Source organism: Trachymyrmex septentrionalis, unplaced genomic scaffold, assembly GCF_001594115.1.
Source record: "Trachymyrmex septentrionalis isolate Tsep2-gDNA-1 unplaced genomic scaffold, Tsep1.0 scaffold161, whole genome shotgun sequence".
Lineage (NCBI taxonomy): Eukaryota > Metazoa > Arthropoda > Insecta > Hymenoptera > Formicidae > Trachymyrmex > Trachymyrmex septentrionalis.
In genome coordinates, this window is record NW_017304770.1 from 1,066,933 (window position 1) to 1,081,179 (window position 14,247).

The 14,247-nt window shown below is 35.8% G+C and overlaps 1 protein-coding gene across 1 annotated transcript; it reads left to right on the forward strand.

Annotated features, from left to right (window-relative positions):
• The first annotated feature begins 1,110 nt into the window (after positions 1 to 1,110).
• Positions 1,111 to 8,180, forward strand: LOC108746242. The gene is made up of 2 exons (XM_018482881.1): positions 1,111 to 4,743; positions 5,528 to 8,180. The coding sequence occupies exons 1-2, from the start codon at positions 2,002 to 2,004 to the stop codon at positions 7,205 to 7,207; spliced, it is 4,422 nt and encodes a 1,473-aa protein (XP_018338383.1). The 5' UTR covers positions 1,111 to 2,001; the 3' UTR covers positions 7,208 to 8,180.
• The last annotated feature ends 6,067 nt before the right edge of the window (positions 8,181 to 14,247 follow it).

A 14,247-nucleotide genomic window follows, 5' to 3' on the forward strand; every position in this document is an offset into this window, starting at 1 on the left:
TCTATGAATTCCGTCTTTTTCACGACGCGTGACGTGCTCAGTGGAAATGCACCCTAATGCCGGCTGCAGATGAGCGCGATGTGTTCGACGCTTGCGACATATAACATTTAAAGAGCGTACAGCTTTAGGATGAAAACATTGGTAAAACTGTAGGTTTTATTAAGGTATTCTGGAAGAATACATCAATGGCTACATTCAGCGAACTCAATAGTGAGTAAACGCAATCAACAGGCGCATTTAGTAGACATAATAGTTAAGTGAGCGCTCGCTGCTATTGATATATTCTTTTATATAAAATTCTGATTGGATGAGCTAAAAGAATACATCAATAACAGTGAGCTCAACTGTTGAGTCCGCTGAATGCGCCCAATGATAGCTTGGCTTTTTCTCACGTGACGATGCAAAGCAGAGTTCTTATTGGATATCACTCGTCGCTCATCGTTCATCGCGTCCAATAGGCATAATGCAAATTTTTGTGACTATTAATAGAAATCGGGAAGTTTCGATGATAATTGAAACGGAGACATCGATAATTAATAAAAATTTTTAATTATTAACATGAATATTTGGATAATACATTATTGAATTTATGATTTTTTATTTTATATAAATACTGCATAAATAAGTATTTTTAATGTTATAATATCTTATATATTGCTGAAAAAATTATAATTTTTTGTTTACAATTATCATCTCTATTGATAATCAAATTCGGATAATAACATTAAAATTACACTTTTAAATAAAAATCGGGTTTTTTTAATTAAGTTTAAAAGATATATGTTTATGAAATTAATAAATCATAAAATTAGTATTATATTATATTAAATTTTAACAACCACGCAATCTTTCGTAAGACCGGTCGTCTTTAATAGTATCTCGTCGGCGATACTGATCATTGTTACCTTAATGTTTTGAAATTACCGCTACGTGTTACATATTTTATTTAAAAATGGCAATTTTCGAATACTGGCGACGGTCGCGACACGTTTATTTTATCTACTCTAGTCGGTACTAATGGGAACAGGTGTCACACTGTGTCACACACGTAAACGTAATCGCCTCGAATGCATGAGGCATGAGGAGAGCTGATGAGAGCGTCGTGGGTGGTAAGACGGTAGGGAGCGCCACATGTCAGCCCATAGCCCTTCTGGTAGCTCTTGTCGCTCCCGTTCCCAGACGGAATTATCATCGCCCGTCGCTGTTTTCTGTTGTGTTTTTGGGGCTGGGACTGTGCGGTCGAAGGGGGATAAAGAAAGGAGACATGCCATCGCGATAATCGCTTTGCGAAGTGAGTAACGGTGTGGGTGGACGAGTGTAGCGGCGAGTGGCCCCGAAGTGATCGCCGATCGCGCTGCGCGTCTCAACACGCGTCCGTCCGTCCGTCGTCACGTCCAACGTCGGCCGCGCCGCGTGCAGGCAGGTGTAATTTAATAAGCGCAGGCAGGCTGGGGAGGCTGGTGGCTGGTTGGCGATTTAACAGGATATCGATTTGTCTGGTGGCGGCGAGCCAGTGCCGCCGCCGCCGCCACTGCCGTTGCTGCTCGCGGCACACCGCACTTAAGACACGCAGCACCGCGTACGGCTGTCAGGCGTTACGGGAACAGCCATGGATGTCGATATTTTTGGGGCACAGCGGTGTGCAGCTGTGCCGTGTGCGTATGCGACCGCGTGCCCGATAGGCGACGAGATGTGACGCGAGACGACCGCCCCGGCGACGATTATTCCGTTTCAACACGTAGAGAGGAGCGTGGCCAGTACGGGCAGAGAAAAAGAGGAGGGAGAGAGAGAAAGAAAGAGAGAGACACACGCATACACACACGGACAACACGATTGCGATCATTGCGATTAGTCTTGAACGAGAAGCGAGAAGCGGATGCCTACATACGATAAGGTCCGTTTGTTGTGTTGGTTCATTATACGTCGCGTGGAACGCTCTTCTACTAAGGTCGCCGCAGTTCGATTGTACGTATCAAGTTGATCGTCGGCCCGTAGATAACGATGGAACTCAACGGTGCGGGAACGTCCGTCGGGGCCGTGGCCTGTCCCGTGTGTACCCTGTATTTGCGCGAGGGCATCAGTCTGCAGAAGCATTTAGATACTCATCCCAAGGAACAGGTTATAGATGCTCTCATCAAAGCCAGTACCTCCTCGTTACAGACGCAACAGCAACAGCACCAGCAACAGCAGCAGCAACAGCAGCCGCAGCAGCAGCAACAGCAGCAGCAGCAGCAGCAGCAGCAGCAGCAGCAGCAGCAGCATGCTTTATCAGCATCAGCAGCAACATCATTACCATTATCACCGCAGGCACAAGCTGCACTTCAGACTCCTGCCTCCATCCAGACGCCCCATACGTCCTCCCAAGTCTCGCAGAACGCGCATATTTCTACTCACTCTCCGTATCCCGTAGGACCCATTTTTGAATGTCCACCCATAAATACCATGATGCCACCGCAGTTCACCTCATTCAGCTATCAGCAATTCGTGAACAATGGGACCATGATGATACCACAGTACGCGATGGCGCCGCAAGCCAATCAGATGATGCAGATGCTGTACAATCCATACGGTATGTACCAACAGCAAATACCCACCGTCCAAATGATCTCACCAGTTGCAGCTGTTCCTGGCGCAACGACGAGGATTCGGCCAGTGGTTACTATAGCTGGTGAGAGCAACGTCAGAACACTGACGGTTCCTGTAAATAGTCCCGAGCCGAAACAGATTCTACCTGAGATTTTGCCAGAGACGGATACCGAATCAGGACAAGTTATTCCGGATGTAAGTCTCTCGGTATCGCCCATGCTGCACAACGAGGATACATCCATCAGAGCGAGGGAAGAGAGCGACAACAGCGCGCTGTCAATCGATCACCGGGGACAGCAAGCACAGAGTTCTACATCACCTGACGATAGCACCGTGCACGAATACAATGCTATTTCTAGATCTATTACAATCTCTTGCGCTATTGATGACACCGATGAGAAAGTGGAGAGTGTATTGCCAGACATGGTGGACGATGAGCCATCAAATAATATTTCGACCACAGACTTACAGTGTAAATCTGCAACGTATGAGCAACCAGAAATGCAACAATTTACACAGCAGATCATCGAAGAGGGATACGTGAATGTATCCGATAGAATGACACCCACAATTGACATTGAGTCCGTGGCTTGCGAACATGACTCGCAAATGATATGTGATGATAGACCCGCAAGTCGCAGCAGCAACGTGAACGATAATCTTGAATCATCGCGGGATCTAGTAGCAATAGATACGTTGAAAGACTCCGTTCAATCCGAGTTCAACTCTTCAGAAAAATTAGAGAATTTGATAACGATAATGGAAACGGAGCTCAATAATGCTTCTCTTCAGAAAGAAAGTGATATACAAAACGATCAGGAAAAATTGGAGGACCCGAAAGAAAAAATCACTGTAGATAGGGAGGAGAGCGTGATTCACGATACAGTAGTCATTCCGGATTCCCCCGAGAAGGATCATCACATATTGTCAGACGTGCAGGAAGAGGACAAGTGGGACTCGAGCAATTCCTTAACTAACGAACTGAGATTGTTAGAAAAAACTTGTTCGCCACATACAATAGACTGTTCGAAAATGAATGAAGCTCTGGACAGACTGCAAAGAACTTTTCATTCTAATAATTATAAATATAGTTTTTCAGCTCCTACGTCTCCAGTCGCGAGAAGGAAGAGCCGCAAGGTCGTCCGTCGTTATAGCTCGCGATCAGAACATGGATCGTGCGAAAATCTTAGTGTGTATCGTTTTCGTGCTGATTTCGACGACACCGCGGCCATGCACGACGACGACGACGAGGATGACGACGACGAGGATGACGAGGATGTTGACGAGGACGAGAAGATCGATGAGGAGGACAATTTTGACGAGGCGGACATGGAAATTGAAGAAATTCCCAGTCCTCACACGCCTTTCGCGGATTGTGGCGTGAGATCGCACACCCCGTTGTCCACGATCAGTGGCATTTCCGTGTTAAGAGTTAGAAAAGATCTCAGCAAGCCATGCTCACCCACGTCCATGCATTCGTTTCATCACGTGGACAGCGATAGCGCAACTCACGATGAGGATAGTAACGGCGTAGGTAACGCCACGGAGAAAGATCCGATTGACTGTTCACAGATAGATGAGGAGAAAATTAAGACTGATAATCAGCATCAGGAGACGCAGGCAGCGGTGTGCGAAAGTGTCGCAAAGATTCAAGAATCGAGTAGCAGTTACGCGTATCATCAATCAGTGATAACCGAACACATTAGTTCATTTCCCGTGATACATTCACAGTCATCCGTCTTGATGCATGAGTCATATTCCATTACGACCAGCACCAAGACTCAAAACCTCTTGAATCTCTCCGAATCAATAAATCCCACAACCAGTACCGAATCCAGAAGCTTTCACTCCGCCAAATCATTGATGCCGAAGCAATCGATGGAACTGCTCAATATAAATGAAGATGCTCACGCCGGGCCAATGAATGTCTTTGAATTCGACGGACTGCAAATATTAGTTCCTAGTACATTTATAAGTGACTCGTCCCAGAAAGCGGTGAGTGCGACCAGTCAGCAATCTATGGCAAGTAGCGAGGGTGCAATAGGTATCGACGAGGAGGTGAAGAGTATTAATATGCGTGCCGATGAGACTATGCCGCCTAGGGGCGAATTATCAGAACAAGAAAGTAATGGATGCACGGAGCAGTCCGCATGGCAGGTTTGTAACGTATATTATTTTTGATGTTTTTATGTATAGTACAGATTTTTTTGTATGTATAGTTTGTTATTTGCATATTTATTATTATTTATACAATTCGGCATTTGCAATCATTTTTCATATTTGTAAAAAGACATTGCATAATGTTTTGACTTATAACTGCAGATTTTTTTAATATACATGTTATAAAAAATATAACACATAAAAGCAATTTTTTAATTTATATTGTGATGAATATTATGATTAAAATATTTATTATTATTAAATTGATTCTTCTACAGTTATTAAAATATGCTGAATTATGTCTATATATAATATGAGTTATTAAAAGGGATAAATACTATTATGTATTTTATTGCATTATTCTTTTAAAATTATTGTGAAATTGTTATAAAATTATTGATATTCTAATTGTTATTGTTTTATCGATAAAATTATCATAAAATTGTTGCATTTAAATGTTTTGTTATTTGTTTCTATTATGAAATATAATATAGAATTGTATAGCTGAAAAATATTAATAAAATTATATGTTACAGTACTGTTACATGATAATTTGTATATACATATATATTACATAAATGTATTACGTAAATGTAGCTAAATTAAAAGTTGTGCAAGTTAAATAGTGATAAATCTAGTAATACAGACAAATGTAAAATCTTTTGTTATCATTCATGATTCAAAAATGATGCTGAATATCTATATATGTATATATTGATTATTTATGTAATTAATTAATTATGTAAAATTCGTGTGTCTAAAACGTATTTTTACTGTATAGTTGTACATGGGTCAAGAATCTTCGCGTATGTCCACCTCTTATGATCTGTTGGCTCGAGAAAGCTGGGAAGAATCGGAAGGATCCGATAACGAGATCAGCGGGCCATTGTTGGACAGTAGATCGTTAGCTACACACTTTACTTCGAGTTTGTTTCTGGATCGGGATCGGAAGACACCGACCAAACGAACATTCAAGTGTTCCCACTGTAGCGAAGTGTTTGATTGTCCGAAGGAACGTAGAGTTCATAGCACAACGGTGCATAAGGACGCAATGCCCAGTAGTAGCAGAGATCAGTTGGATCAGCCAGAAGTGAAGGACATCAAGTTGCTGGATAGTCGCATGAATATGTTCGACGATATATTCATGCCGAGTATACATATGCAACAGCACATGTATCACCATCAGCAACCGATGTTGCACCAGCTGCAGCCACCATCACAGCCTGGATCGGACGGTTTAACGAAAGCCGAGACTGACCAGAAGATCGGCGAGAATCTAGTGATACCGTCGAACATTGAGGTGGTTTGCACGATATGCAATCAGCGATTCAATAGCGAGAAGTCTTTGCAGGCGCATCACCGACGCATGCATATCGCCGACGTGAACAAACGCATACGCGAGCCCGCCAGGTGCCAGATATGTAAGGAGGAATTTCCATCAGTATTCCTGTTCAACGCTCACTTGAAGATACATCCGTTAGAGTGCGGACAATGCGGCAAGTATTTTTATCGCAAGCAGAACTTCAAGCTTCACATGAAACGTCACCTGGGCATCAAACCGTTCCCATGTAGCGTGTGCGACAAGGCATTCCTCACCAAGCAAAAACTAGAGGAGCACACCAATGGCCACACCGGCAACGCGCCCGTCAGGTGTAGTCTGTGCAATGAAACTTTCCGCAGATATTCAAATTTGACCCAGCACAAAAACAGGCACCATCTCAACATCAAGAAGAAGCTCAAAGATTATATATGCCATTGCGGCGAAGTGTTCCATACGAAGAAGAAGCTTGCTTGGCACAAGGAGACGCACGATGAGAAGCCCAAGGCGTGTACGTATTGCAATGAGCGATTTATCCACATGGCCAGCCTGACGCGTCATATGCGTCGCGCTCACAATCGCCGATTCGTTCCCGACGCTCAGCGCGAAAGCGAGAACGTCGAGTGCCCGATCTGCAAGTGTATCTACCTGCGATCGTCGCTGGCGGTACATATGCGTGTGCACAACGGCGAACGGCCGTACGAATGTCAGGTCTGCTCCAAGGCGTTCAGCACCAAGTGGAACCTGCAGCTACACAAGTGGACACACGCGGCGCGCAGCACCAAGCCGTTCAAATGTAACCAATGCAGCGCGGCGTTCTACCGTCATAGCGACTATACGGCGCACATGAATTCCCATCGGAACGTGCGGCCATACACGTGCAACTACTGCGGCGCGCAATTCATCCGCAAGTACAACTGTCTACGACACGTGAAGGAGCATGAGGAAAACAAAGCGTACACGTGCGACGTGTGCAACAAGACCTTCCACCGCTCGTACTATCTCAAAGAGCATTTGCGGGTGCACTCGGGCGCGCGGCCGTACACGTGTCATATCTGCGGCAAGTCCAGTGGCACCAAATCCAATCACAACAAGCACGTGCGAATTCATCACGCGCGCGAGCCTGTAAATACCGAGAATTGAATAAGAACCTCCCCAGATCATCTATCGTTCTGCCACGTTCATTTGGCGCTCTCATTGTTGCAGTCGGGACGAGTTGAACGACTCAGCGCGATCGCTCGCGCTGTACTTATAGCGAGATTACAGCGTACAGTTCTCAGGAAACTGGAACTATACTTTTACACTTTGATCGGGTATTGATGGAATATATGGATATTGACGAGTTTTCCCCAGGACCATGATGTAAGAATACAAGGTGCTTTTACTCACATTTCTATTAGAAAATTGCGATCAAACTGGGGAAAGTTAAGACACATACAATGGCATATTGATCTTAGTACCTCATCTATGAAACAAAGCTTTCTGTGAGGTATATTTACTAATACTACTATTTAATATTATAGTAGTTTGATCATATGCTACCTTGTGTTTAAATGTATAACATCCTCAGGAAAATCAGTTATTTTATTTTTTTTTTACGTGAGTAAAAATACCTGCTCTTATATATATCCGTGCTTCACGCTCCGTGGACGCTTTTCCACGTGCCTGTGGTATGTTAGAAGCTGAACTCGTAGTTGAAGTTGTAACAACGGTGTTAATCCTAGTTTTGAACCGGTTTTCGAACTGGCTTGGTTCAACTTGAATTCTACGTGGGACAGTTACGCTAACTGGTTAGCAATTTGCTGTCCTCTTCTAAATTATATAGCTACAATTACCGTCGGTACTACGAAATTTAGTTAAGATTATTTAGCGCCGATCGACGTACAGATAACGGCAATCAATGTTTCCATTGTACTCGATCGGAGAGACACGTACGCGTGTTCACAGAGGAAAATATTTAACGAATATGTACGGCTGTACGCGTATACGCGCAGATGACAATGAAAACGATTAAGTCGTCGTAACGGTATTCGAGTGCTGAGTCTAAAGCACTGGGTCTACTGTTAAAGAGTTTTTATTCGATTTCGTATATACAAGTATACACTATGTTATACACGCGCCGTACATTTTTAATATTATACTATTATATAAAGATACATGAATCTTTTATATATCCGAAAGTGTCTTATGGTAACACTTTAAGCATTGCCATACGTAGAATAATTCGGAGACATTAACTTTGTCGTCCATGTCGTTTAATTCTATACAAGTAAATCTTTATCTTATCTAAAGTCTTCTTTTTTCCTTTTTTTTATCAAATTGCTATAAAGTAGCTGTTGCATCATTATTAGATTTTTTTGTTAATGAATATGAAGTATTTTTTTTATTTCTAAGGTATTCATTAACATACCATCTTTTGTATGCATATGATGTTTAAACTATGTTAAAATGTGATTTAGTTTAATTTAACGTAAAGCACTTAAAAAGGAAGAAAAGAAAAGAAATCCATAGATATCCAAGCGTTTAAAATTAGGGTTGATAAAAAATATGTTTTAAGCAGTTTAAAATATGCTGTTGTTTTAAACATGTTTTTTTATAATACTGTTTAAAGCATATTTGAAACATTAAAAATATATTTAAGAAGAAATAATATTTTATTCTTAAAAAAAAAACATTAATCTTTACCAACCCTGTTTAAGATTATTGCAAGTGCATGCAAGCATTTTAAAGACTTCTTTGTTTTATAACAATTTCGATATTTCTCAAAAAATATGATGTGTACATATACATTAATTATATTATTCCGACAATGTATTCCAATACATTGTATCGGGGTAATTGTAGTGCAGCACATTGTAATTATTTATATTTATTTATTACATTGAAAAGAAACAAAAATTGAACAAACGTTTCATATACAATTTATATAAGGTAAATGTCCCAGAAGCTGGATATTTAAATGTAGGTTGCCATAAATAATACAATTTATAATATTAGAAAGATTTTTAATATAAATAACTTGTATTTATTTGAAAACTTAAGACTCCCTTAAGCAAGGGAAAATTATTTGAACCCACTTATAACAATTATTAATTAAAATATTTAAATAAATAATAGAATGTGTCAATGTACCAGTGGCCAGACATCCAGACGTAATTGTCCCAGTGTCCGATCACAATTATAAAATTAGTATACTGATGGGAAATATTAATAAAAATAAATCTTTAATTGACAAAAGACAATTAATTCAAATTTATCTTTAAGGTAAAAAGCATTTGAAACTAATATAATTTACACAAAACTTTATTTATTTAAATTAATATTAGTCTCAAACATGTTTTTTAAAATATTATAATTATAATTAATATTGTAATATTATAATTTAATTGTAATCTTTAAATGCAAATAAATTATAATACTTAATTATAATAAGAAACTTAATTATAATAATTTGAAATTGATAATAATAAATTTTGTGTCCGGAAATGCATTGTACATATTCGGTCACTTACTTTACTAACGGGATGTTTACCTTATTAAAATTTTTTAAATTTTAAATTTCATTCTAAACTGAATATTACGTATTTATTTGTTTTTGTTTTGTTCTTTTTTTTCTTTTTTTTGGAAAATGTAACTTTGCAAAGATATCTAAGGATGAAAGTTGTTATCTAGGATATATTCGTATTATCAAACAACTTGATTATATGGGGTTGGGATTTTTATTACGTTATGTGCTATGTTTTAAACATTTGCGTATTAGGTAGGTCCAGTGACTTCAGACTACAATTACCTAAGCTAATAAAAATTTTTAATGAAGATTAACTATCATAATGTATGTCACAAAGAATTCTTGAATAGTTCTTGCGGAGGAAAATTTACTACGCAATGAAAGAACACAATTTGCCAACTAATAGTAATTAATTATTATATACAGATAATTAATCCAATTAATATTTACAAAGGTACACAGCACTTTTACGTGTCAATGGTTGTAAAGAATTTTACAATATCTATTTTACATGAGAAGCATACATATTACAGGTTTCTGTGCATCGTTTGCCCAATATGAGCCCAATATAAGCATGATACGACTCGTATTGAATTGCGATCAATTTTTTATGCAAGGGCCTATAAATTAATATTATAATTATCGACTATCACATAATAGTTACGAAAATCTTAGTTGTTATTCTTCTATATTTATATATTTTGCAATGTGTATAAGACCGGTATTTTATTGATTACTATAATTTCAAGACTGATCGGTGTTGGTTCTTTGTATATTGCTCTCTAATACGAATCAAAATAGTCATGTTCCTCCATTTTAGCTTAATATCAGTCATTCATTGCGATGAATAATTCGCAATAATATTACCTATGAAAACAAAAGTAAATAAGTCCAAAAGAATAATTATAGATTTGTACTTACGAAATCAGTGAAAAAGTACATTCATATGGAATCAAATTATATGTAATTAATTTTGTTATTTAAATATAAGTTGGAATCCCATTATATATAACATAGCAAATTTTTTGTCAAATATTTGTTTTATTTAAAAATCCACAAGTTTAAACATGCATTTTTAAATAAAAAATTATTTGAAATTATATATTAATTTTTTTATTGCAATGTAAAACTTTATGTTATTACTATTTCTGAAATATATCAGTTTTACAAAATTTATTTTATTTATTATGACGACATAAAAATATTAAAATCGATTATTTTGGATTTACTCTTCTGATATTCACTCTACTTTTTAAATGCACACCACACATGCCAAACTACATGTCGTTTGCAAAATCTGACTAGTGTCTTATAATATAGATATATGACAGTGTCAAGTTACATAGATATATGTACTTGTGAAGAAGTAGAAAAACAAACTTTTAAAATTGGATGGCTGTTTGTTATTTTGATCTAAGGGAGCAATATTAAAGAGGATAAAACTAGTTGAAATGCGTTAACTACATTTAGTGATTGTTTGATTGATTTTTGTGCAAATCAAATCGTTTGCTAATACGAGTTTCAACTTTTATTAGTTTTAAAAAAAGCGACCAATCAGGAATGACTAGTAAAGTATTAAAAAAACGTTATGTGAAAATTTATGAATATTTCGATAACAAAATTTAAATTTAGATTAATGCGGCAAATTGTGCAAAAAAATGTTAGAATGTATTACATATACATGTGTGTATTATGTATTATATATATGATGGAGTCTATTTAAAGAATATTAACCCTTTGTACTCGAAGTATTTGTTATCCGACAGTATCAGGGATATTTCGTGTAGTGTGAGTGTGCAAGTAATTTTACCTTATGTTACTTCTAAAACATTGCTCAGCTAAGATTATAACTCGTTGGCAATTAATGTAAGAAGAATAACCAGAGGAAAATATCACTTCAGTACATTAAATTTTGACAGAAGATATTCAACTAACTCTAGAAAATATACATTGTGCATTAATAAGAACAATCTCAAGTTGAAAACAATCGCAGATATGAACGTGATAAAATAAGAAAAAGGATGCTGTGTATGTGTGTGTGTGTATATAAAAAAAATATATATATTGTGAATACGTGAATCATTAAAATAGATATAGTGTTACAATGTACTCGAGTAGCGTGGAAGTGAAAGTGAAATGTGGTTGATAAAAAATATGATTCAGTTTTCGTCACAAGGTTCTACTCAGAAATGGAATTATGCATCATGATTAAGAGATAGAACGAATTCGTTATTGCGTGTATAACTTTGTATGGGAAGATTTGTAACTTGTAAATGTGACGTTTTACAACTCTAATCTATAACTTAATAAGGATAAACCAGAAAGTCAGAATATCTGTGAGGAGTAAATTTAATTCTTTGCAATAATATATCGTACTGGTGTCGTGACTAGGCGTAAATATTTCAGAGATAGATTCTTTTGACATTGACATATCGAATTTATTTAAAAGGAATATTGAACTGATTTTAACAATTGATACAATAAAAAATAAAACAATTCAGAAAAACTACAGTTTTTTTCACATGATGATTTATTAAATTTAAATTAATTTAACAACATTCTTTTTCTAAAATTTGAAGAATAGTAAATCAACATATCTAATGTTGTATCTAGAAGAACTCTCTTAAGATTTTTACTGAAGGAAAGTCGATGTTGATCTAGAAAAAAATCTATCTCTAAAATATATGTTCTGTTATTCGCGCGTTTTACAACACTCAGTGTATTCTGACGTGTTTTTGTAATACTGCAACCTTTACATATAGTATTCCTATTGCAGGCAATATTCAAGCACAAAGGGTTAAAATGTTTTTCGTTATGGTCTATGTATGGAAATAGAAATGCATCGGTAGCCTTCAATAATCGACTCCATCGTTCATCTGTCAAATTAGTTAAATTTAGTATCGTGCGTAAATCTTTAATACACATATAAGCAGCGATTGTATGTTTAGTTTCCTCTGTCGTCTTCACTAAGTTTACTTGTTTTATAAATGATTTGATATGCGATGGATATTTGGATAATTTGGGAGCCCACCTGCAACCAACATCGACGTCCAAATGTGCAATTGTTTAGTTAAACTATTATATCTATTCATAACAAACATTGTTGTAAATAATGTAAATATGTACATCAGTTCTATTTTATAATAGGGCCAATGAATTGATTTGGCAATTGAGTATCATACGAAACTTGATCTATGCTATAAGCAGATTAAAAAATAGGATAACATTATCATTAAAAAGGAAAAAAAAAACAATAAATCAACATATGTATACCTTAATAAAATTTATGTATTGAGGTACGTTTTTAAATAAGTTCATTTTTTCTCTTTTTTTTTTATTTACACCAATACCCTGCGCTTGCAACATTAAATATAATTTGCAAACTGAAGTAATAAGAATCATATCAATGAAAAATACCTATTTTAAGAAAATACATTTAAATATTTATTTGTAAAAATCATCAAAAGTTAATTGAAAACAATTTTAAATAAATTTTTCTCAAAATGGAATATTTATAAGATAATGCTTCTAATTGTATAATTTATGTTTATATACAATTTACTAAAATTAAGTAAAAATAATTTATTATGATATTTATTCCTGCATTATGTGTGATTTAAAGTAAAAAAAGACGATTAATAAAAGATATCAATTGTGAAAAGAAATTTAATACTTTTACTACTTTTTTTATTACTTTTTAATCATTTTTTTGACTAAGATTAATGAGAAATTTAATTATGTTATGGATCAAATATCTTTTTAATTAATTTCTTACGATAAACAAATTTGTTTTAAGTGTAAAAACTATCTGAATTATTAACTATACATTATTAACTATTTATACTATATGAATGCAATAAATTCGTTTAGAAAAAATATAAAATTTTGAAAAAAATATTGACAATATTCGTTTTAATTAGTATTAAAATTAGCTATTCTGTATTTTTTAAATCTCATCTATCAATCACTAAAATTTAAACTCTTTTAAATAGAAATATTTTAAAATCGTATGAAGACTTCTGTAAATTCCCTATTCTCTGGCTAATTTATTTGTGATATAATAATAAAAGAATTATACTCAACAACTTATCTAATAGGAAAACTATTTTTCTATTGATTCTAAATGGGATTGAATTAAATCCCTTTTTTTTATTATCATATGGTATTTTTAAAATTGTTCTAAAAATGTTGCATGCTGTATAAAAATTTTTAAGTGATTTATTTTGTATACATTTATTATTTATTTATATACATAATTTTATATAGATAAAACCCAGATAGCCAGCCGTGTAAATGTCACAGCTGAACAAGCTGTGATTTTTATAGTTTAGATATTGTGCAAGTCAATGTCGTCAATTTTTGTTACAGCTTCAAATTATATTACAATGCTAGTATTAAAACAAAACTCTATGTATTATAACTTAAAAAATGCACGGTGGCTAGTATTGGGATTACCGAATTTTTGTGCCCGTTTCATTCTTGCACGTTGATTTCTCCCGTATGCGATTGCATTGTTAACATTAAAACAAAATTACGTGCTATAACTTTAGAATTGTACGGTGCTTTTACGCGTGACTAGTTTCGTGCAGAAATATTCAATATTAGCCGGTATTCATAATCGAATCTTATATTTAAGACCGTTTTAAGCGGGGACATCTCAGTAACTAAAAAAAAA

Coding starts and splice junctions, on each gene's coding strand:
- LOC108746242 (XM_018482881.1), top strand. CDS start 2,002: ATGGAACTCAACGGTGCGGGAACGTCCGTCGGGGCCGTGGCCTGTCCC. Junction 4,744..5,527: donor CGGAGCAGTCCGCATGGCAG/GTTTGTAACGTA, acceptor TTTACTGTATAG/TTGTACATGGGTCAAGAATC.